This window comes from Drosophila willistoni, assembly GCF_018902025.1.
Source record: "Drosophila willistoni isolate 14030-0811.24 chromosome 2L unlocalized genomic scaffold, UCI_dwil_1.1 Seg196, whole genome shotgun sequence".
NCBI classification, from domain to species: domain Eukaryota; kingdom Metazoa; phylum Arthropoda; class Insecta; order Diptera; family Drosophilidae; genus Drosophila; species Drosophila willistoni.
Window position 1 is genome coordinate 6110474 of NW_025814048.1, and position 25634 is coordinate 6136107.

A 25634-nucleotide genomic window follows, 5' to 3' on the forward strand; every position below is an offset into this window, starting at 1 on the left:
GGTGCCGCTTGGCTTACTCCAAAAAATAAAGCAAAAATCAATTCAAAATACATCTTGATAAATTTCAATACAATATCTAAAATTGTGCTTTATATAGAATGTCTTTTCTATCTCTGATAAGTGAAACCAATTAGCGTAAAAAAGATAATCAGCTTTAACAAATCGGTAACGAAAATTAGACTAAAATATTTTAATCTTTTTTTATTTCTGCATTTATCTTGGTAATAAGAAAATTTGGTATGATTTCGTATATATTTCCGATATTTGAGCTGTTTGTTTATGCATATTAGACTTAAATGTAAAAATTTCTTTTGTTAATCTAAAATCCATCCTTAAGAAAATATTGGAAATATGAAAAAAGTATATAGCAAGAAATAATTCAGATATGATTTGATATTATTAAAACACATTTCTTTTGATTGTCAATTGCAGTTTTTATTTACATAATTTTTTTTAAGTTTTTACATAATTTCGTATGCACTTGGCTTGGTAGGACGAGCTTGGCTTAAACCTAGGAAAAGCCCAGCAAATACGGCAAAAACTACTAAAAAGTTCATCTTGTTAGATTCATAAACAGCATTTGAAATTGAGTTTTATATATAGAAGTTTATAACTGTTACTAATTTGTATAACTAATTAGCGTAAGATATTTTAATTAATTTGTTTATCTGAAAGAATGGATTGCGGAAATTACTTTACACTTTAAACAAAATGCACTTGTCTTGTGTGAGTAAACATGGCCGATAAGCTTACAATTAGATATAGAAGAGACGACCCAGAGGACTCTTGATTGATAAACAATTTACTAGTTCTTTTATTTAAGTTCTTTATTAATTGAATTTGTCCAACGCAGGCCAAACAACCCATCCAGGAGCAGCTTGGCTAATATCCAGGCAAAGTGTAGCGAATTGAGAAACAAATATTAAAAAGTTAATTTTGCAATAATTGTGTGGAAATTCTTACATCTCACTTTATATAGGAAGACATTTCTCTTGCTACGACTTTACCCAATCGAGAGAATACAAATATACTCTCTATATGTTATTTACAGTTGAAATATCCACCTTTACTGAAATAACTATGTATTTTGGATAAGGACGATAGCAACATCTCTAAAGAATAAAATTCCAATCTACAATGACAACATGACACCAGACAAATGTACTAAGAATCAGCTTAAAAAACAAATAAATACGCAAACTTAAACACTAAACCATTTTTAATTTAATATTTGATATTTTAAAGAAATTACGTTATTAAATTTTGGTTATTAAATATTGATCTGGCTAAATTTCTAAACGATTTCAAAAAGTTGTATCTCAATTTAATCACATTTTGGAATTTTTCTTTTGATTTCGTTTCTCCAACTCATTAGCTCTAAGTCTACTTGATAATATAACACCAAGAAGACTACTAAGATGGCATATATTAGATCTTCCAAATAGAACTTAACTTTTGTTTTACATATGTATAAGCATTTAACATTTGTATAAATACTTAAGTAAATTAAACATCTCTACAACATAGAGTTTATATATAATGATTGACTCAGTTGAGCCGACTACTCCTGTTATGTTTAATGTATCTTCAAATTTACTTATTGTATAAGGACAGTATGTAAATAAAAAAACATATATATTTCATTTTATATTTCTGCTTTATCTCGTTGTTTAAAACACAAAATGAAAATCTACTTTAGTAACGATGTGTTAAACTTTTTTCTTTAATTTATATGCAAATGTATTTTGTAACAAAAATCTTATAAAAATAAATTTATAAATTGTTTTAACAAGTAACACCAAAATAAACTACCTTCATATACTTTAAGTTGGCTTTACTTGTTAGACTTCTGGTCTGACAGTATCACATTTTAAAATTTGTAAATGGCAAGCATCTGTTTATATATGTATGTGATCCATGACAAGGATCAATCACTCAACATAATTTCCAGATTCTTTTGTTTCTTCCACACACGATATTCAATGAGGCCGTAGCTGGAGAGAGAAACAAGTTGTTAATCTCAATGGCATTGCTTGGGAATCAAATCAAAAACTTACCCAACACAACCAACCAGCATGACACACATTAAGATTACCTAGAAGTAAATATTGAAACAATCAAAAATTAAACAAAATTCAATAAATAAAAAATATAAATTAAAATATTACCAGCTTTGAAGAAGTACAAAGCTGCGCACTGATGATATAGCCAATAACGGAACCAGAACTTTCCCACAGCCTAAAGTTAGAATAGGCAGCTATCAAATGGTTGGGGAATAGGATACCATAAAAAGCTTTAAATGGAAAAGGATATTTAGAGGAAATTTAAGGGATTGTTTATCAGTCTTACCATTGACCACAACCAGCCAAATGCCGTCACAAATGCCCCAAATGGCGGCAAATGTACAATAAGTTAGATAATCCCCCTCACGTGCCTCCCATGTGTACATGTAGCTAAGCAGGCAAAGATTCAAAACGGCACAAATTGCCGCCAATGAGACACGGCCGATGCGCTCAACCAAAGCTCCCGCGATTCCCGCAGCAACCGCATTGGCAATGCCAAAGCAAATCATGGCGAAACCAATTTTCGATATGCCCCAACCACAGGCTACAAATGACCGTGTGAAGTCCACGGCCAAAAAGGCCTCCTCTAACCCAATGAACATTGTAATTGGCAGCATGAGTATTTGTCGTCGCTTCCGCAGAAGATTAATTGTAACGGTGAGTAGTTTCAGGCCAGACATACCATCGCCAGTATCTCCACTCTTAACGCCATATCTGCGGAGTAGTTGGAGAGAATGTTATTGCTTGGGGGCATTGCACTGCACTTAACAATACCTTTTTCAATCTAAAAAAGTTACCAAAAACCCCTTAATTGTTAAAAAAGTATAACCTGAAATGAGTTTTTGACTATATGTTTTAAGATATACATAGTATCTGTCTCTTTCCTTGTCGCTAAACCCGCATTTTTTTCGCCTTTTACCCTTCTCATTATATCAGAGATGGCACGTATACACATATGTGTAATGTTAGCTTGCTTTGCTCTGCTTTATATCGGAAGCAGAGCCATTTTCAATTACTATAACTTGTGTTCTATTTATTCGATATTATTGAAATTCGGGATTATGATGTTTTACAGTAAAAACTAATACATTAGCGAGTTTCATATAGATGCTCTAAGTCCTTTACCGTTTTTTCATATATCACATAATGTAAAGTGTTCCGATTCGGACGATTTTCATACTTTTTATCACAAAGGTTGCAATTAACTGAAGTTTGTATACTAATAGCATTCAAATTGGCAAACCAAAATGCCCATATTGACTCGGTTGCTTATGCTGATCAGGAATATATATACTTTATGGGATCGGAATTGTAACTCCTGTGCGCTACAAGCATCTAACTAATTTTATAAAACCCTCCGCAAGGGTTTAAAAATAATTTGATTTAAATCGACTAATTTATTTATATTGAGTTACATATTCATTAGAAAATTTGACTGATCGGAACTAGCATTAAAAAAAACTAGGCAAGGCAAGGTTCCTTTCTAAAAGGCTGTAATCCTTTTCTAACCTGATAATATCTCATTGTTAGTAAGAACTGAAAACTAAAAAAAAGTTTTACTGATTTAAAACTAACTACTTATAAAGTGCATGTAAACTTTGTCTAATAAAACCTTTCACATTTTAAATTATATGTAAAATCCAAATTAAACATGAAAACTTATTCCGTGAATCTATTAGTTATTATTTGGTACTACAAGTAAGAATATGCATAATTTCTTTACTTTTTTATAAAGAATAAATATTTGTAATTTTTGATTTAAGAAAATCTTTTAGAACTTACCGCTTTAAAGAGTTAACGCCAAAAATCATAAGAACAACGGCTCCGGCCATGCACACTAGAAAAATGGAATTGAGCAATTGGATTTGCTCTGGAGCTGGTGGCACCAAATTGGGATTAACTTCGGCACCAATGCCCGGACAGAAGCGAGCGCCACATAATTCACCCACTCTGCTGTTGGTTTCGATGACCGCCTCTAGGTCTTCATAGTCATTGGTTAGACTGGCATTGACAGTGGACTCTGCGGATGGAGGTCCACTCAATGTTAGGACCGAGGAGGATATTAAATTGCCCCAAACTTGGGCCATTTGATAGAAGATGAAGAAGAGGCCAAAGAATTTCACAGTGTTGACATCTTTGCGTGATTTGTTGCCACGAACTTGGGTCAGCGCCTCGGCTACAGTGGATAGATATGTGCATTTCGAGCACCATAATGGACCACCCCCAAATCCGATCATTAGGGCGGCCGGAACCAATGTCTCGAAGCGTGGATAAAACTGAGCAGCAATGAATGGCATGTAGGCAAAGAAAGCCAAAATCATGGTCAAACGGCAGCCGAACCAACTGTTGAATAGACGAACAAAAATTAATGATTGACATGGGGTGATAGGGGGGCAGGGGGCAGGAGAAACTAAATCAAGTAGAAGCTGAGAAGCGAGGGTCATTTATTTTAGGTCACCAAGGACGACCATAAATTTAAATAAATCGAGTTAACTGATTAAAGTTGGCTAAGCTAGCATTCTATTTCTTTATTCTCATCTCCAATCTATTTCTTTTTTGAACAATTTTTTGTTGTCTAGCCTTGCGCGTGCTTCGAATAAGTCAACCGGCCTTTTTGCTATAAATTAACGATTTGTTTAAAAGTCAGAGGAAAAACAAAAATTTTCTCCCTCAGTCAGCCTTCTGTTACGTGGTTTTTCTATTTTTTTTGGGATCTCTTTCCTGTTGACATTTTCACAGCTAAATGCGTTTTGGCCTGGCCCCCTTACCGACGCACAGGAGCCCAGCTAACTGACATTAGACCAGTGCTGACTTTGACTTCGCAGTACGTCACTACACAGTGGGCTAAAACCATTGTAACTCGAATAAATCAGTGGCAATAGAGCTTAAAAGTATGCTATTAATATTATATGTTATTAATTAAAAGCATTTTGACGATCAATAATAACAATTATTTATTATCATTAAAAAATATTAGTGTACCCTTGTAAAGAAACTTTTTGAAGCTATTTTCGGTTAACTAGACCTATGTGAAAAGTATATCAGAAATTGTTAACTTATCCATGAAACATAATTTTAAAAAAGTAGTGATTTATGCTTTTATTTTTGCATCTTCAACTTGATGTAACTACTTTTACTTTTATTGCAGTCCTCAAGCAAGTGAATTTAATTACTTAATGAACCAAGAATTTTTTTATTAAAATCTACTGAAAATTAGATTATGTTTATCGCGCCTCTAGTTTATCGAATGGATTTCTTTCGTCCGAAAAGAGTTATCTCTTCCCTTTTAAATTAAGGGGTGGAACTTTTTCAGTGACAATCTTGCTAGGAAAATTATATTTTCTAATTTCTTGCTCTTGAAATTTTCGCAACATCTTCCATTTTTGCTGAAACTTGGCTAATGAATGAGAGACTGTTCGCTGGAAAAGCTATTGTTGCATTTTCTTCCACTATTTGTCCCATTCGATTGGTGGATTACACATTTCTAGTAGCAAAATAAGGATATGCATGTTGATTGTATTAAGTAAAGAAATAAGAGTTAAGTAAAGTAATAAGTAACAAGTAAGGAGTAAAGTTAAATAAAAACCCAATGACTTATTTACTATGATTTCATTTTCATTGCTTCAAAAATAAACTAAAACTTCTTTTAAGTAACAAAGATCTATTACAACTTAATAAATTTCGATTTATCCAATTACTGGGGATTCATTCTAATCGCCTAACCTAGAGGGGAATCCGACAACATCATTTTAGATTATGAATTTTAAATGGTGATGTTGCCCACATATTTTCTGATTGGTCTTCAAAATATTATTAAATCAATACTGGGCTTAAGCTGGCTTCAGCTCACTTAATCTTATAAATATATAAGTTTTGAATTATAGGCAGCACAAAAATTGGAGCAAATTGTCTGTATAACTATTTGCAAAACCAATAAATTCTATCATCACCATTCTTAGCTAAGAAATCAAAGTTGAAATGGTCATATGGTACTTCCCAATCTATATCTTCAACGCTAAACGCTTCATATTCTACCAGATTTAATACGTCTTTTTACAATACTTCTTCTTTCGATCCTGCTAAAGGGTTCATGTTCATTTTACCTAGATAGTTTTTGATATTATTAGTCAAGAATCCTGTACAAAGTAAAGGTACAACTAAAAATCCACATAAATGACGTCAAACTAAAAAAATGTAAAATTTTTTTAACCAATGTATAATTTGCAGTGTTTAAGTGATTAATAAACTGTGTTCAGTCTAGCGAAAGATGATTTTTGAGTCATTTTTGGCATATTTGCTCCACTGTGCATCGTCACATCTGCATAAAAAAGCCATAAAAATGCCACACAATTACCAGAACGAAAAAAAAGAAGTTAAAAGCAACAAGAAAAAGACCAACAGATGCAAAAAGGAAGCTTTATGGTTAAGGCCACAAGTATTCAAATGTGAATCCCTCATGAGTAGGTGGAATGTAAGACAGAAGCGAATGGAAGTGCCAGAAATTGGCAATTATTTCGGTTTAAATCAAACTCCATCCTGCCGATTCTGTTCCCGCTTTTGTGGTTTCTGGGCTGATTTACATACTAATTACTGAATTTTTGCAGAGGTTTTTTATATTTTTATGCCTTCTTTATTTTTTTTTGTTAATTTCACTCACCTGATGACCGTCATGGGCAGGAATATATTCGATAAGATCAATGAGCCATAGATAACTGCCAGTGTAATTGAGCCCAATGCCTTGTCCGAGTTGACCGAACTCTGTAGATTGGCAGTGCCATGGAAGGCGGTAAAATGTACCATGAATGCCAGTCCAATTACAACAACATTTTTTGTTATTATAAAACTTTCACGCGGCTCATATTGACGCTGATTGATTTTGTTGTCGCCGTTGCCAATTCCATTCCCGTTTTCATTGATGTTGCCATTGCCATTGACTTGAATGTGCCCTGAGTTGGTTTCCAAAGCCAGTTCCTCCTGATTGGGATCGTTGGTGACCATTGTGAAAGTTTTTGTTGTTTTTGTGTTTGTTGTAGTTCACGTCTGGGTTTTAAGGGGGAGGCAACCAGAAACTGCAATCAAATGGGAAATGAAATGGAGGGTTTTAATTTGTTTATGGAGCGAAAAAATAAAGGCTAGCCGAAGAGGAGACAATGCAATCACAACAAAAAATAAAGCTGCTAAATATATAGAGAGGTTTAAATGGGAGTTTTTTAAATACCCTTAACAATATCAGGTTATGCTCTTCAATTCTTGCATATGCTAAAACATTATTGGGATTTTAAGGGCCCCACGACTTTAGAGTGTTGATGAAAACGTTGAAACGTTCTACTATTCATTCAATGAACACAAATTTTAGGTAAGAAATTCTGAAACACTTTACGAATTTGTAATTTTACCAAATTTGCGAAGAGGATAGAGAGCTAATAAAGGCAAAAGATTATAGATTTCAGGATTGACTTCGGCCAATCCATTTGAATTCATCATTTGAGCACAAATAAGGTAAGGCTACAAAAAACTCAAAAAACCTATAACTGGCATCTATACTATACTATACTATAACTGGTATTTTGATCAATGATATGTCAATTTCGACTACATAGTTTATCTTAGTTTGCCCATATCTTCTAATTTCAGTTCATATTAACAATCTATCTTTTCAAGTGAAACAAATAATGCCAAGGAATAGCATAGGATTTTAAGATAAGAATAAGAATAATTATTTCGTTAGTTTCAACTAAAAAGAATTTCTTTCAATCTTTATTAAAATGTTATAGCCTAAATGATTTGTCAATCTTTAACCAATTTTCATTCACGTGCCATCTTTCACAGTGTGAAAAGGGTTTCTTCGTTTAATTTAGATAAAAAACCAAAAACTTATATTTTGTTGCCTTAAAACGCAACTTCTGAGGGATATATTAAATTTAGTGAATGAATTTTTGTTGAACCTGAAAGTTTTCTTTTGTAAAGTCCTTTCCTTTCTTCCGCTCATTTTGTTTTTAATTTTAACTTCAAAATTCTTTAGAAGGCTAAAGAATTTTACTTAACATAAAAACTATCTTAAATATGGAAAACAAAAGTTTTCTTAATATAATTTATTTATTCTTCCTTTGTCTTCTGGACTTATCTTTTACTTATAATAAAAAAAAATATCCGAATAAAGTTCTAAATTAATCAGCAATTTTGTACATCAGTGTTTTTCTCCTGCTTTTTCAAATTGTAGGAGACTTTTCAAGTCAAAACAATGTAAAATTTAAAAATCCTTGTTCGATTTTCGAATTTTTTAGACCATTCTTGTGAATTCAAACAACACTTATTTAACTTTCGCCCAAAAGACAAGTTACAATTAAAACTACATAGTAATAAAAGCTTACTTCTTTACTATGTACAGCCATTTTTACGTTTTTAGGGTATATAGAGATCAACAATAAACCAAAAGTAATTTCTCTGTTTTTTTTTGTGTATTTTGTTTTGAGTGCAGCAGGAAAATTGCGTTAATTAATGAAAGTTGAAAAAGTTAAGGAAGCTAGCAAGCAAAGGGCTTTGAAATTGGTAAATAACAACAGCAAATTAAAACAAAAAGAACGGGGTAAAGGCAATAGAAGAAGTAGAGGTATATAGGAATGTTTTTTATGAAAGTTTATAGCAAATTTAATGGTAGATGATAATAATATTTGCGCCCCAAAAAGTAGGCAATGAAATGGCAATTTGATGACCCCCTTCAAGTTGTTCGCATAATATTAAAGTTATTCGCACATAGACACTCACGCGCTGAGCACACGGACAGGCACATGCAGACACAGAGACCCTAAGCCCAGCAATAAAGACGCCAAACAACATCAGACACTTTTGCTGCCTCTTCTATTGTGGCAATAACCACGCCCCCTTCCTTTGGCAAATTGAGAAAAAAAAGAAGGGAATCGCAGAAGTGATATTAAAGCCGCTTTAGTCTTTACCAATGCTTGAGCCTCAAGGACATTGTCGCCTGGCCTCATAATCCTTTAGGCAGCTGAACAGCACGTAGGCGGCGCCACAAAACTGACAAAATTTATGCACCCTACCACCGGCCTCCTTCCCCCACACACACCAACACACACACACATAGTCTTTCAAAGAGAGGGTGTTACTTGTTTGGCTTCAGCCCTTGCGAATTGTTTGCATTTGATTTTCATGATATTTTACACCTTTTATAAAGAGTTAAAGGTTTTGTTTTTGCTTCTGCCTCTTGGCTTCATCCTTGTGGATCCTTCCTGTCGACTTCATTTTGATTGAATTGAAAATTGCTTCAGTTAAAGACTTTGTCTCGCTGTTGTAATTGATTTCGCCCTCAAGGCAGGTAAAAATTAATTGCCTAAAGTTGAATTTATCATTAGAGCTTGTCAAGAGTTTTCTCATCTTCTACATCTTCATCATCTACTGAGAGGTTCGTTGTGCGGCTGATGGGCAATTAATGTCATAGCATAATCAAGCTGTAAATCAGTTTTATAGGCTTCTATTATTTGATTTCATACGCAGTGTGGGTCAATTTGAGACTTGTCAAGTGCAACTAATTGACAGGAAGTGGAACTTGAACAGAGCTAATGGTAATGCTATTTATTTCCCAAAGAGAAACAGTCATATCAAGAGAAAGAGAGTGACCAAATGCTGGCAAGGTCAGAGAATCATCATAAAAATGGCTTACATTCCTATGTGAGTGGGTGTGGGTGTGTGTATGTGTATAAGTGTCTGTGTCTGTGTCTGGGTCAGTTCATTCATCTAAATGAGAATCAGGCATAATCATCAAATGACCAAGCAAAAATGACAACCATTTCGTAGCCTTGAGCGTTTAACCATTTTGGCTCGTTAAAAAATTGTTGCTCCACATAAAATGAATGAGTATATGTGTGTGTATATGTGTGCATGGGTAGAGTGTGTGTGTGTACCTGATAACAAAATACATTTTCTTCTCTACGGGGGAGGTTTTAATTTTATAGAGGTTTGGGTAAAAAGTAAAAAACACAAAAATTGGCTGAAAAATAAATTTTCTGCTGCGCAAAAAAAAAAATAGAAAAGAAAAACTTTCTCTCGCATGTAAATTGAAATTGAAATAAATGTGGCTACATCTCGGTTGTTGTTTACATCAGAAAACAACTCATTTTCAATGGTTCAGGAACAGGAACAACAGCTGCCGGCACACTAATCAATCACTAGCAACCAAAAACAGGAATAGCCAAAAGAAAAAAACTTTGACACAAAGCAAATAAATATGTTGCTGGGTCTGAAACCAACTCCAAAAATGCCAAATAAAGCCCCAAATAACTTGGCACTTAGTCGCACATGTTATATATATAAGTGTATATGTGTGTGTGAATATGTACATTTGTGTTTGCCAAACATTAATGCCTGGCAATTAACTTTAGATCAATTATACACACACACACACACCCACACTGATGAACATATCAAAAAGTCAGCTGCCTAATTATGCACACAAATGAAAGAAAACAGTTTTTCGCCTGCCATTTTCCTGACCTTCGTTGGCCCAAAAACCATTTCAATTTGTGGCAAATGTTTGATGCCCATCAATTTCGACTACATTTTCCACTTACTTTGTCAAGACAATCAACTGGAACCATAAAGATTCCAGCTCTCTCAGCGTGGTTCAATCTGCATTTGCAATGCTTTTGTTGGCTGTGATTTGTTGCCCTTTGTCATAAACTAGTTTTTAATACAACCCATCAAAGACACCTGCAAAACAAAAGGGCCAAAAAACTTTTGAGAAAAACGAGTGAGCGGAAAACAAAACGAAACAAAACAAAACAAAAACGCCAAACATTTCAGCGAACTTTGTAACACAATTGAAAAGGAGTGAAAACCGTAAAAAGGAAAAAATCGTTGCCAAAGAGAAGGTAATAGGATAGCGGAACGAGAAGTGAGAAGGACACAAAAAAATTAAACCAAACAGGAGCACAACTTTTTTTTCTTATTTTTCATTTTTTTCGACGCCTTACTAAAAATGAAATACAATTTTAATGGCAGGACTGGTAGCATAAATCTTGCGAGTATGTTGCTCTGATTTCGGCGCAGTGCCTAAGGGTCGGTCGCATTTTTTTTATGAGCCAGCCTCTTGTTTTATTGCTCAACTGCGCAACTTGATTTAGCCAGTACCACACAAAACAGCAAGAAAAATGTATACAAAAGCAACAAAAAATGTATGAAAAAAAAAATATCATGCCAAAAAGCGAAACGAAAGAAACAAAAGTGGGCACCTAGTAATATTTCATATTTCTATGCTCAACAAAATGGTGAAACAATGGGTTAACCTAGAGCAAAAGTCACTCAAAGTTGCATGACAAAAATAAGTAAATTCCATATTTCAATGGAATACAAAGTACTTAAAGTTTTGTGAACAAAATATCCTTTGTTCTTTTAGTTTTGTGATGGGTTTAAATATTTTTTTAGCTTTGGAGACTTACTAAAAGAAATATGATAGTTCTCAAAAGTTAAAAAATCATTTAAAATACTATGTTTTAGTTCATTTAAATTGTAATATCAGGAGTGAATTTATATTTCTAAAGAGTTAAAAACTCAATAAAAACAGTTTATTTAAATTGTAATATTAGCAGTGAGCTAAAGGGGGGACCATTGGACAGTTTTGAGTCGTTTCAAAGAAGCGCAAACATGAGCTTAAACTTTAAAGTATTAAAATGACTTCAAAAATACTCTCCCAGTCCCATAATTTTGACCTATATTTTCTATATTATTGTGACGACATCCCCAAAATAAGCCACTATTGAAATTTATAACTTAATTAAATGGAGCATAAGTTGGAAAAAAATACTCGTTAATTGACAATAATCAAAACTGGGTCTTAGCCGGGCTTCAGATCAATAAATCTTAAAAATTTATTAGATTTAAAATCATAGGCAGCACAAAAGGTGAGTTGGTTTATAGCTATTTCAAGAACCACCAAGTTCTATCATCAGCAGACTTCGCTAAAGAATACACAGTTGTAATGGTCATACCATATCTTCAACGCTAAAAGTAGTTGGGAATTCATACTACATGAAGCGCGAAAAGAACGGCAAAGCTTGCAACTGCAGATTCCACCTTCTTTATGTGCATACCCTTGGGCGCCATCAGAATTTGCTTCGGGATTGAACTCGAATTATATGTTTAATAGGTGTTCACTCACTAAAAACGAAGAGAAAGAGGCACAGTTTTAATACATTACATATTTCAATGTTATGTTATTGTTATTGTTATTGTTATTGTTTGTTAATCCGCAATTCTTTTCATTATCCGCAGACTTTTGTAATATAAACAAAAATTAAAAGTCTCTCCTGTATAGACAGGATATAGATCAAGCTTAAAACCTTTGTCCAAGTTAACAAAACTGAACAAAAGAACGAAGAAAATAAGTTGATTTATTTTGTCATTGAAACCTTGTTCAATAAAAGACGTTGGTATTACTTGAATTTATTTAATGTTTATTTATTTATATGTAAATAGGCACTAGCACATAAACCAGTGACTAAAGTTGTCGCATCCAACACATAAATTGGGTGGACTTCGGAGTGAGATTACAAAGGTAGAGATGGGGGCCAAAGACACATCGATGCACACCCGATATAGCTACAATTGGTTATTCGAATTTTTGGGATAAGAATTTGATGTGTGTTAATTGGAACTTAATACATTGTATACAGTTATTTATGAATTTTGTAATAGTTCATGCTACTGCCGGATAACAAATTTTTTATTTTTTTTTATTTTATTTTAAATTTTTTATTAATACTTTCATAAAGTACTTTCTTCAATCAAAAAAGGAGTTCAATGTACTTACAGAAAGAAAAGTAGGATGCCTTTTATAAGATGGTCCAAAATCTTAACGAGTAATTTTATGTCTACAAAGACACGACCAATCAAAAAAAGTAACAAAAATTATTCTTGGACTGTTTTCTCTAAAAAGGAAAACTGATTAACAGTGAATAACTTGTTTTGATGTCTTATTAACTCCATGAAGCTAAATTTTAAGATTGATAAACTAATAGTGCCTACTTCAGTATAAAATAACAGGTGTATTTTTTTTTTGTTTTTGGTTTATTTTCTATCTAGCTAAAAGTTGAGGAATAGAGATAATAGAAAACTTTCGCCTCCTAGTTACGATTTTTATTATCTGTTAAAGGATTCATTTTCAGTTGGCATTTGAATTTGACAAATATTTCCGTTGCAGCAAACGACTGCATTGCATGTCCTGTAGAAGAAGCCATAAGGTAACAATTCATTTGATTTCTAGGTCACTTTGACTTCATGCACAGGACAAAATACTTGCATAAAAACGCAGTTGTGTTGCTGCTGAACATCCTCTGAGGCTTACTTCCGTAGAAGGTGCAGACGATATATGTAAACGTATGTATATTCTTTTTCACAGTTTTCTTAGTTACATGGGAGAATGTGTGCATTCTGTACCTCAATTTCACAGAGATACAGGAAGCATTAAAAATTTCCACCGATGCCATAACTATAGATATTAGAAATTCAAAAGAATATTTCCTTTGAAGATAGTTTAGTTCTGCAGTTATTAATCAAATTAAATTCCTTAAAGCTTATGCCGGTTTGCAGTTTAATAAATCACTAAAGGTTTCTTAGATATATATTTAGATTTTAGCCCATTGTAATTGTAATCATAAATATTTTTTTTTTATACGCAGAATAATGCTATTTTGTTTTATTACATATCATAATACCAAGCACTTGCACTACATTCAATTTAAGGGCCCATTTCAGATAGACTTTAGTCAAATTTCAATCACTCTAAAAATCTATATCAAGGTGCTTACAATAGCAATTGAGTTTTGTGATTGTGGTTGTGATTGAGTCAAGCATAAATTTATAATGCCATCAAAACCAATAAGGAAAAAAATTTTATTTTCTACATCATACTTGTTTGCGCGATTTTATGAGGCGATGTTGGGGTAAAAGTATGTCAAAGTTTTTTTTTTTTGGCCACACACAGAAATGTAATGCAAACGTAAACGCTTTCATTACTTTAGCGGAAGTTTCAGGCCAATAAAAATGACAATATATAGTACGCGAAGGGCTAGGCAAAAGGAGGCTTGACAGTCAAATCATGTCTCTCAGTCTCTCAGTTTATTGTTTAGATATTTCAATCAAATTATTTTGGCTTTAATGCTGTCAACATTCTCTGTTAAGTCAAACTGTTAAAATTTCCCTTTTGCCACTTACAGAGAGAACTGCAAATGTTTTTCGGCTAACAGTTTAAGAGAGAGTTTTACATTGTTGGCAAGTGAAAGTGAGTTTCTGGTTATCATACAAACTGATAAGCCACACACAATTGTGTGGACCATACACGACCTACTGAACTATCAATCAATTTGATTTATGAGCCACATTTCATATGGCGGTCAAATATGGAAAATGATATTTTAGCTAGATATCAAATATATGAAAAGGAATTTAGCTTTAAGTCGTCAAAGTCGTTTATGCAGCTAACTAATAATTTGGTTGTCGAAAACTGTATGAGAGATTTTTGTGGCAAGTATGCTACATCAGGCATATTAAATGCATTTACACTGACCCCCCCTTGCGACCCCCGCTCCCACATTCAACAGACAACACCGAAAGGCAGCTGCTGCAACAAAGTAGCCGCATTTGTGCACATGAACAAACTTCGTTGCTTTTCTCAGGGCGCCTTCAACTAATTTGCAGCATTTTACAGCTGGCAACAATGTGAGGGAGTGTGTATAAGTGAGTCATACACACACACACACACACACACACACACACAAACACACACATCCACGCGAGGAGTATGTGAGTGTGCAAGTAAGGTGAGCTCAAACGTAAAGTTGAAATGCAAACGAAATTTTAGCCAAAGACGGAAATACGTTAACTTCCACTCACACACACACACACACACACTCAGTGTGTGTACACACATACTCACTTACCCAGTTTCCGTTTTGGTGGCATGAATTGAAAATAATATATTTGACAATAAAAATGAAATGAAAATATTATTTGCTAAAAGTGAAAAAGGTAAAAAGAAAACAACCAAAAAAATTTATGTTGCATACTTTTTGGGCTGCAATGAAATTTTAGCTCCCGAAATGGAATGGTAAAATCAACTCGTTGACGATGAATAAAGAGAGAGGGAAGGGATTGAACATTGTTTATTTTTGCTATTTCGTGTAACTGTGTATGTGACTATGCGTGGGTGTTTGCTTTAGTGTGAGTGTGTGTGTGTGTGTGTGTTTGTGAAGTGCTTGCATGTATTTGCTGAGGACTTCCGCCCTGCTGCTCTTTATGTTGCTGATTTTCTGGTGACTGTGAGAAAATTGAAGTGGAAAGGCAACGAAGAAGCAAAAACGCAACAGCTTCGCATTGTTGGCCAGTTGATTTGCTCCTTTTTTTTTGTTCTGCATTCACCATTTTTAGCCGTCTTTTTATATTCTCCCACTGCTGTTTCTGGTTGCTGCATTTTATGTGACGACGCTTGTCAGTCGTTTTTCAAAAGAAGCACTCTTGCAAGTGCGTGTGTGTGTGTGTGTGGGTGGGTAAGTGTGTGAGTTTAGGGGACATGTGAAGAAACCCAAGAATTGTGTAAACATAAACATTACATTAAAGCAGATGTGTTTGAAAATGCTTATTGAGGTAAGTGGCATGGAAGTACTTCAACTACTTTACTTCCCCTCCCCCTCCTCATCCTTGGTTTGACTAAGGGAGGGGAAACATAAAATGTAACTTGAAGATGAAATTCTTATGCTCGAGTAGCAAAAAGGACAAGTTATATATTCTCAATTCGATTGCAATATGCAAAAGCAAATCGATTGAGCATTTCAATTTAATATTCCACCCTAGCTACTTTTTACTTTCAACTTTAGCAAATGCAATTAATAACCTCTTTTTTTTGTTATTGCCTTTCAATTTGCCCGTAGCTGCAGGGGGACCCAAAGTGTTGGTGGGGGGCTGGAGTGTAGCACTAGTTTTGCTTCATTAAACAACAATATGGATTGAAAGTGGGGCGTCTGAGAATGCAAATGGCAGTTAGTAAGCCCCACCTCACCCTCACCCTTCTCAATTCCTGCTCGAAATGCCCCAGCTAGGCTAAAAAGGGTCCATAAACCGGTTTACAAAGCCATGAGAATCAATAGTAGAATTTATTTTTGTGTTCAGCAGTAATTGGCATGCCAAAATCAAAATGGAAAAATATGCAAAAAAATAAAAAAATTAAATAAAAAAACTTTTATATAGTTATAAATGAATATCAAGATAAATCCTATGCTATCCATGGCTGATGCAATTCCGCAGCGAAATTTAGTTTATTTCCTACTTGGCTTGCTGGCAATAAGCTTAATTTAAGTAAATTGCATAAAACTATGAGACAAAATGGTGTCTCTGTCATTTTTGCAAATGTAATTTATTCCACTTGAACGAGAGAGAGGGAACAGCAAAACAGAATGTAGAACAAATATTTACAGTGGCTTAGACAAAGAGGGTTTACTTTAGGCTTAAGAAGATCATTGAACAGAATTTATATTCTACCTAAGACAATTGTATGCCAATTTATGTGTTTTGCAAATTAAACTACTTTTAATTTATTTAATTGAAAATAGGTGTTATTTTCAAGCCTCGGTTAGTTGCTGGGTAAAAGGAAATCAATTATAGATAAGGGAATGCCAGTTAAGTCGTTTTAATCACTTTAGAAACTTTTTGTTATGGCTCTATGGTGTCTTCTGGTATCTTTAGTCGAATGATGATATGCTTATAAGTATAAGAAAAAAGATAACTACTTATAAGCAATTTGATTTAACAAGTCAGTATTCTCATTCTTATTTATGTTATATTAAATTGGAAATTACGTAAAAAATATATAGTTATTTTGACGTGGCAGCCTTGGGAAAGAAGAAATGCTTAAAAAATTAATCGCAAGTCAATTGTTTTGTATTATTATACTTTTTAGAATTTTTAGTTATAAAAGAAGGTCTATGAATAAGGTCTTTTATTTATTGACCTTATGGATAAGGTCATTCATAGGTTTATTTTACGATCTAAAATCTTTATAAGTATAATTATACAAAACAATTGACGTGCGATTAATAAGATGATTTTTTTGACTACTGGAATCCATTAATAGGCGATGAATGTTTTTACCCTTAAATGCATCAGGCAGCCATTTGGAATCCAATTTTTAACTTTGTTTAAGAATAAACACCGTGTCCATCTGAAGCGGCTTCACCAAATCAGATGCACTAAAGAAAATATAATACAACTGTACTTTTGTCACAAACAACTAACCTAGCATATGACTATAATTAAAATCAGCCACACGCGTTGTGGGAAAAACACTTGTAATTGTAAACTAATCCAAACGATCACAACGGCAGGATGTCAAGTGGCCGACGCCGTGCCTCAAATAATAATAATTTTTCAACCCCCGAATGCGTGGGTGTGAGTCGTACTAGAATAAGATCTCCTTAAGAACAATTGTTACCTCCTAGAGCCTAAGATTTCCTATATAAACTCCGTACTTTTGTAAATAAAATCAGTTCATATTTTGAATTCAACGAATGAAGATTGGGTTATTTTCCTTCTCTCCGGGAAACCCTATTCAAACTTTTTTATGAATTATATGTTTGTATATGAATATTTTCCTACTGCAAGTTTGTATTAATTTAATCATAGATTTGCCTTTAGGAGAATTTGAAATTAATTTTTTATTTTGAAAGTTTGTAAGTTCCTCAAAAACATGAATTTTTTAAGTTTTTTAAAAATAAAAAAGAAGTTTGTTGTGTATATTTTTGTTTTCTACATTGAAAAGAGTCTTCTCTTTCCCTTTTTAGTATATATTTAAGTAGTAGTTGATAAACAAATAACTTCTAAGGCCTTAATTATTATTAAATATTTATATGTGTCCAAATTTTTGTTTATAATTTTGAGTATTTTTTATTATCCTCTGCAACGAATTCCATTTGTATAAATCAGATTAGGCTAAAATAAACACATTTAATGGCTAAGTATGAAAATAAAGAGTTCCCACTCAAAGAGTAATGATATATTGGAGAATATTGAAATTATAAATGAAAGGCTCAAAGCCTAATAATTTAAAAGAATATTAGTTTAAGCATACAACATTATGTAAACAATACAATTAAATTTTTTAAAAGAGGCTAACAGCATCTCATCTCTTTATGCTTTTGCTCTAACTTTAACCCCTTTGATAAGGCCTCTGATCATTTCTGTAACATTTGCCAGTTGTGCTGTCGTTTCCTCTCTCCATCTCTATCTTAATGTCTGTCATCGGAAATTCTATCTCATTTCTCATAACTTATTTAATATAAAGTAAATAAACATTTGGCCACATGGTGCAGCTGCTGCTGCTGTTGCTGCTGCTGTTGCTACTGTTGCTGCAGGCTGAAAATCTGGCATGACAAGGTTGAAAAGTGGGTGGGGAAAGTGGGTGGCATCAAGTTTTCCTTTCACCACTTGCAACCGCATTGTGAATTGCTTAACCTTTGGTCTGAAGCGCTTGTTTTAATGTCCCAAACCTCTCTGCGAAAAACGCCCACTCAACACACGTACAAACACACCTTCACATTGTGGCCCTAGCAAATTTACCTCACATGTGCGTGTTTGTCTCGTTTTCGCGTTTCCGTTGCGCATTTTAATGAGGTTTACGTGTGGTTCATGTGAACACTGCAGCCCACCTCCACCACCCGCGCCAGTGGACAGAGCCGTGATGGTTCTACTGTTCAAGAACAGTTGAAACCAACTGGTCAAGAGTGTTAAATAAGGCCAACACTTTGTATAGATAGCAAGCACTTTAAATAAATTTTTTGGATCCCATGCGAAAGTTCATGAATTAATTGGAATTACAAGGACTGTAACTCCGATTTCCATTTATTCATTCGATTATTTTACTCTTCATCAGTGGAATTGAATACTTTTCATTTCCATTCTCTGCTATCCGCCATCTCATCCTTTTTTTTTTTTTAAGCTCATTTTCATTATCTTATTCATCTCATTTGGTTCTTTTGAAACATTTTCAATGCAATACACAGGAAAAAGAAACCTCCACTGACTGGCTTCAGTTGCGGTTTAATTTGTGGAAAATGTTTGACCCACCCGCCACATGTTGCACACCCACACGCACGCACACACACACTAACAGGCGAGGCAGTGTCCTTTTTTGCATATAAAAAGAATAACCATGTGCGTATTTAATTTAATTAAATTTCAATTGCAGCGGAACTAGCGGCAACTTATTTTCAATCCAAAAACAAAACTATTTTATATAGTTGAATTTTTTTGTTATGTGTTTTGCCAATATTTGTGGCAAATACAAAAAAAAAAAAAATATATAAAAATTCACTCTTGGCATGCAAATATTTTAGCCCTAGGAAGAATTTTGTTGAAACTTGTTTTATTTTATTTTCCGTTTGGCCTTAAATATTTTTGAGATATCGAGATCATATTTATAGGCCCACATTTTGTTTGAACTGGTTTCTCATGTTTGAGTAAATTTTTTTAATTAAAGCAAATGTCGATTCAGATATCAATTTTTGGATGTTATTGTTTTATTTTTTCTTCATTTAACTGTTCACTTTATGGTTTTTAATTGGTTCACTGCGGTTACACTGCACATACCCTTCCACATAGTGTATTATAGCTCACATTAATTTGCTTAATACATTTTCGAAAAGGTCGTTTAATATTGATTTTGGTTTTTGTTTTAAGTTTTAATAATGTTAAAGCGGTAAATTTAGTTAACATAAATATTTTAATCATATTTTTCCATGAAGATATTAAAAACATAATAGAGTCACGATATCGTTACATGCCCGCCCAGTCACTTGTAGAAGTTTTTAGATGCTATTTAAATGGAAAATATTTATGGAAAAGTTGTTTAGATATTTTAGCATTTTATAGGCACTGCCCATTTTTAATTCTTAGATTTGTCATACTTTTTTACATATTTGAAAGATATTTAAACAATTTTAATAGAGCATTTGTTATTTAATTCTTTCATTTATTTTTTTTTTAACAATTGTGCTGCAGTTTGTCATTTTATACACTTCATCTTGATGTCAATTGCAAATGTTAATGCAAATATTTAATGCATTATTTTTTTTGAGAAATGTGAAAAATGTTTGCAGATTGTGTCAATATTTGCTTAATGAATATGTCGTAGTTTAATTAAATTTTCAATTTTTTTTGCTTTATTTTTTTGTTGTTTTATTATTATTCTTTGGATCTTCCGCAATTGTGAGCAATTTATGTGGGGATTGTCACTGTGGTCGTACCTGAATGAGCAGCGGACAGCGAACCGTTGACGTGCACACTTAAAACTAAACTAAAAACAAAATCAGCAAAACTTCTAAATATGAAATCAAATGAAATGGCATGGAAATGAATGCCGCCGCACTGGGAGAACGACAGCGTCAACGAGACCGAGAACGAGACCTGTCAAAGCCACAACAAGAGGCAAGAGACAGAGCAGCAACAGGTTTCCGATTTCGTTTACGATTTGTATGGATTTGCATTTTAGATATATGCAAATTTTATATACATATATATTTATTTATACAATATATTGAAATTATATTACAAGATTCGTGACGTGGTGTGGCTAAAGGTTTATTCATTACCTAACATAACCACAGACCACAGTTGCATCGTCTTCATAATGTTCTTGTCATTAATCATACGCCGTGTGATCCATGCTATCGGTTAATTATAAATGACATTATTTAGCCACAATTGACAGCGTCTTGACTTGTCGAGAACAGAAACTTATGCCACTTGCAAATTGTTGACATGGCGACTTTGTTGGGGGTACCCCTTGAATTGACCGAAACTGAACTGAAAGGGGACTACCCCCAATTACAGGAAATGTAATGATGAGATAGGGCAAGAAAACAAATCAATAAAAGTCTCGTCTTGCCCATAAATAAAAGTAAATACATTGAACTCTGTCAGACAAACGCAAAGATAAAAAAATTTAAAGTGTATTTCTCTTTCAGATGAGTTCAAACATTAAGAAAATAAAACGTGCAAACGACAGAGCGACAATATTTGAGATAAGATAGAAAGCAAACAGAATCCAAAGACTGACAACAAAAATATTTGAGAATGGAGAGGGAAGAAACAGTAAGAAGCCAATAGAATATGACCAAAAAGAAAAGAATTGGAGTATGGAAAGAGATCTAACTTTTTAAAGAGTGTGAAATGAGAAGCACAGTCTGTCTGTCTAGCTATTCGTCCTTACGTCCTTTTGTAACATAAATTGTCACCTTTTAGATAAAAAGCTATTGTTATTAAGTGTAGGTAGTTTAAATTCTTGAAACATAATCGAATGCCGAGCCAATCTTGTACAGAAGTCCGATAAATGATCGCTCTTAGTTTCTTTATTTCTCTGTATAATTTCCCAGCGTGGAATGTAAATGAATCAGGGCGGGTTTTCCTATATTTTATCATGAGTGAACATGAACATGAGTGACAATTCACAGCGGATGGAGGATTAAATGTTCTTTAATCAATACAACAAAATCTGCATATTCTTCGATGCCTTGAAAAACGTATTCTATGATTCTATAGTGTAGCAATCAAATAAAGTTATCTATTTTATTCAACTTCTTACATTTGATATACGTGATTTAAACAGACTTTAAGAGTGGCGAATTTCCAACCGGTCCTATGGCTTCTTATGAGATGTATATTCTATATTTGAAACCATGTTAAAATAACCAAAATTTTAATGAAAACCTAATCAACGTCATGTGTTCGATAACAGTTTCAGAAGAAAACCTATTACAAGTACAAGTTACATGTAAGCAAACACAAAATACAGCCATTATACAAAGAAATAAGAGTTTTGTAACCACATCACTTATGCGACATGTTGTACAAGGTCATCATATTACATAGTAATTACTTGTCAGAAGAGGCTTCAACCCATTTTCAAAAACAAGGGCTACATTATCAGAAAACAAAAGAACAGAACTTCGATTTTAAACAAAGAAAGATCACAATTTCGAAAGCCAAAAAATATTGGATATCGTGAGTTTAATTAATCATAGCATTAAAAAATCAAAAAATAGTTAAACAACAGGAATGTCATGTTATTTTTTTATAAAACTGTTTGGAGCTAATAAAATTAATTATGGTTAGGAATATTAGAAAGAAAATAAAACACGAAAAGTGGTTACTAAACAGGATTTTATAAAAGATGATGTCAATGAAATCATAATGATTTAATGATCAATTATGATCAGTCAAAATTCTAAGCGGGAAGCTCTAACTCACAAGCTTTAGACTAAACTGAGCCAAAAAGAAAGCACATAATGAAAGATTTATAGCCACATAAAACCCCTTTATAAATCGAAATCCCAACTGAGATACTTAGTATACAAAGAATTAGTAATCAAAATTATTACAAAGAATTAGTAATCAAAATTATAGCAAAAATCTAAAATCAATTTCAAATTTTTACTGAACAAACCTCAAGGCTTTAAACAAAATATAACAAAATATTTACAAAATCTTTTTATTCGTTGAAATTGTCTTACAACATTTTTGGGACCAATCATGTCCGATATGGACTCACCGATGACTCCTAAGGAAAAGGAACTGCATAAATTCATAATGATTGAGAAGCAGAAGGCACAGATCAATGCACAGATACACGGATTCAATGATATTTGTTGGGAGAAATGCATTGGCAAGCCGGGAAAGAAATTGGACAGAAACACGGAGGCGTGTTTGAAAAATTGTGTTGATCGCTTTATTGATACATCACTGTTGATAGCTCAACGTTTCACTCAGATGGTGCAGAAAAGAGATGCGCATAATAAATAATCAATATTAATTAAAATAGTATGACTATTAATCATTAATTAAGAGGGTATCTCAGTTACAGGTGCCTTTTCTTTTGCATTCAATTTAAATTTACACTTCACTTTGATTCATTTCCCAGATCAAATGCATTTTCTCATTGATTTTTAGCACCTTGCTCCACCCATGGAGGTGAATCATTCAACGATTGCAATTTTAAACGATGCTAATCAAACCAAATCGAGCAAACCACAAATCAAAAAACCAAAAAGTCCCCCTTTTTCAGTAATCGCCTCAGTCTTTAAAAAGTGTTTCACATTTTACAAAATTCTGACGCACTTTAGCTTCTTTCTTTAACTGTGATTCGTTTAGGTATTTCCCCAATTATTTTGCATCACACTGCGTAGAGATGGATATATAGGATAGGTGATGAAAGAGGGAGGAGGGGAATAAAACTCGTTCTCCTAGTTCTCAGCTTGGTTCATTGGTTTTTTTATTGTTTGCTTTTGCTGTTTTTGTTTTTGTTCAATGTTTTTTAGCATAAGCTGCTTATCGGTATCCCAAAAACGAAACAAAAAACTGTATCGAGTGTTTTAAATGCAGCTTGTGGCTATTTGTTGGTGGCTAAGTGTCCAAGTACTCTGATTTTATATCTGATGCCTTTCACTTCATCAACATCAAGTGAGAGAAACCAAAATGAGAACCAAATCCAAAATAAAAAGAGAACGAAAAAAAAATTTCTGTGCATTTTGCAGCTTTTTGACATTGATGCTATAAATCTAACTGAAGGTCGGGTTAAATTTAATGTTTTTTTTTCTTTTTTTTTTTTGCTTACTCTCGCACACTTCAGGCGATAAGTTTTAACTTGACATTATTGCTTGATTTGTGAGTTTGGTGATTTTTTCTCTCTTCGCCATTTACCAACTCTGAATGACAATCAAACAAATGACTTTTGTATTACGATTATTATTAATTTCTATTATTCCAGCTGGCGTGTGAAATATGTATGTATATATTATTGTGTTTATTTTGCCGTCATTAGAATTAGTTGGTCAGAATGTTGATTTTCTGCCTCATTGATCCCATGATTATCGCTTGATTATGACAATAGACCAAATAGTTTTCAATTATTTTACATAATTAATAGATGGGCCTATAATTAAATTCAATTTAAGTGGGCGGAATCAATTTGCATGCGAAATGTATCCCAAAACCAGTTTGAATCCTAACACACAATCCACATAAAAGCTACCTTATCTAGCCAAGACACAAACCCAAGCACCATCGCCATTTGGCCATGTTTTGGGACAAAATGTTAGTTCTCTTCTATATTATCTATGTTCAATTATATTGATGAATGGGCATTAAAATTTAATTTTCATATAATTTTCCATTTAATGAAGCGTATATATCAACTGAGCAGCGGAAAATTGAATGCACAAATATTTGCATTTCCCTCTCAAAATTTAATTTGGCTATTGTTAGGTTTTATCCTCTTAAATGTTTATGCACCAAATTGCAATTATAAAACGCCAAACTAATGAAAAAGTAATACAAGAACAAAAAAAACATCTACACATATATATTTTGATAACTTGGCATTAGTTATGCATTTGTGTTGGGCCGCCAACATTTAATTATATTTATCTCTGATTTTGAATATAATTTAAAGTAAACGTCCAAATAATTAGTTTCACGCTGCAGCACATACAATTAAAATAATTGTTTATTAGTGACTTCTTTGGAACTTAAAATTTAAATAAATATATTATGAATTCAATATACAGAGTTTAGTGTACATTTTTGTAATAAAAATATTATTTCTGTATATGAATGATAAATAAAAAAAATTAACAAAGTTCACGTAGTTTTCTGTTTAAACGAATCTGCCAAATAATGGTAAACTTTTGCTTATAAATTCTCCTCTGAGAATTTGTTTTAAATTTCCATTTGCTAAAAAATGGCCAATTAAAAAGTTTATTCAATTATTATTTACTAAATTATTATTTATTGATTTTATGTTATCTAAAATTCCATTTGGCCACTTAGGGAATAAATCTTAAGAGTTTTACGTAAAAACTTAAAGACATTATGATGACACATCTTAGAAAGCATCTGAGTAATCAAACACTCTGCTATTCAATCTACAGAATTATTGATGGTAATAAATATAGTACATAACTTAAACATTTTGAACCCAATATTTATACAAAATATCTCATTCGACGAATAATCATCTATACTTTTAAGTAACAATAAATTTGGTCATCAAAATAAATCAGAGTTGTAAAATGGTCTTAAAGTTAAAGCAAAATGAGATGCCTTTAGCTGGTGCTTTTCAGTTTTGGTTTTAAAAGAATAAGCAAAAATTCCTAAAATACTATTATTTTTTATAAACCAACCTGAAAAAAGGCTTAACAAATCCCGTGTTCCTTACATACTTCTAAAAATTCAAGATGGTTCCTGTATCTCTTGAATTAGAGGTGCCACGAAAAAACTTATTCTAAATTAGAATTGTGATCCTTAAATTAGTGATTATTATTATTGTATAAGATAATTTTATTTACAAAATTTATCTCACAAAACTCTCGATTTCAACATAAATAGTAGTAATTTTTGGTATTAAAATAGATATAGATTTTTAATCCTTAAATTAGTGATTATTATTGTATATAATTATTTTACTTACCTCGTAAAACTCTTGATTCCAAACTTAAATATTAGTAATTTTCGGTATTA

At 32.9% G+C, this 25634-nt stretch overlaps 2 protein-coding genes across 2 annotated transcripts; one reads left to right on the forward strand and one right to left on the reverse strand.

The window, feature by feature from the left end:
* Positions 1 to 1735: 1735 nt before the first annotated feature.
* Positions 1736 to 20410, reverse strand: LOC6640380 (UNC93-like protein). Its single transcript, XM_002063205.4, has 7 exons — positions 20366 to 20410; positions 6721 to 7132; positions 3846 to 4406; positions 2350 to 2777; positions 2169 to 2293; positions 2058 to 2095; positions 1736 to 1994 (listed from the first exon to the last, which is right to left on the reverse strand). The coding sequence occupies exons 2-7, from the start codon at positions 7059 to 7061 to the stop codon at positions 1928 to 1930; spliced, it is 1560 nt and encodes a 519-aa protein (XP_002063241.1). The 5' UTR covers positions 7062 to 7132; positions 20366 to 20410; the 3' UTR covers positions 1736 to 1927.
* Positions 20411 to 22485: 2075 nt separating this feature from the next.
* LOC6640379 (mitochondrial import inner membrane translocase subunit Tim8) lies at positions 22486 to 22929 on the forward strand. The gene has a single exon (XM_002063204.3). It carries the CDS (start codon positions 22650 to 22652, stop codon positions 22917 to 22919), a length of 270 nt encoding a protein of 89 aa, XP_002063240.1. The 5' UTR covers positions 22486 to 22649; the 3' UTR covers positions 22920 to 22929.
* Positions 22930 to 25634: the final 2705 nt, after the last annotated feature.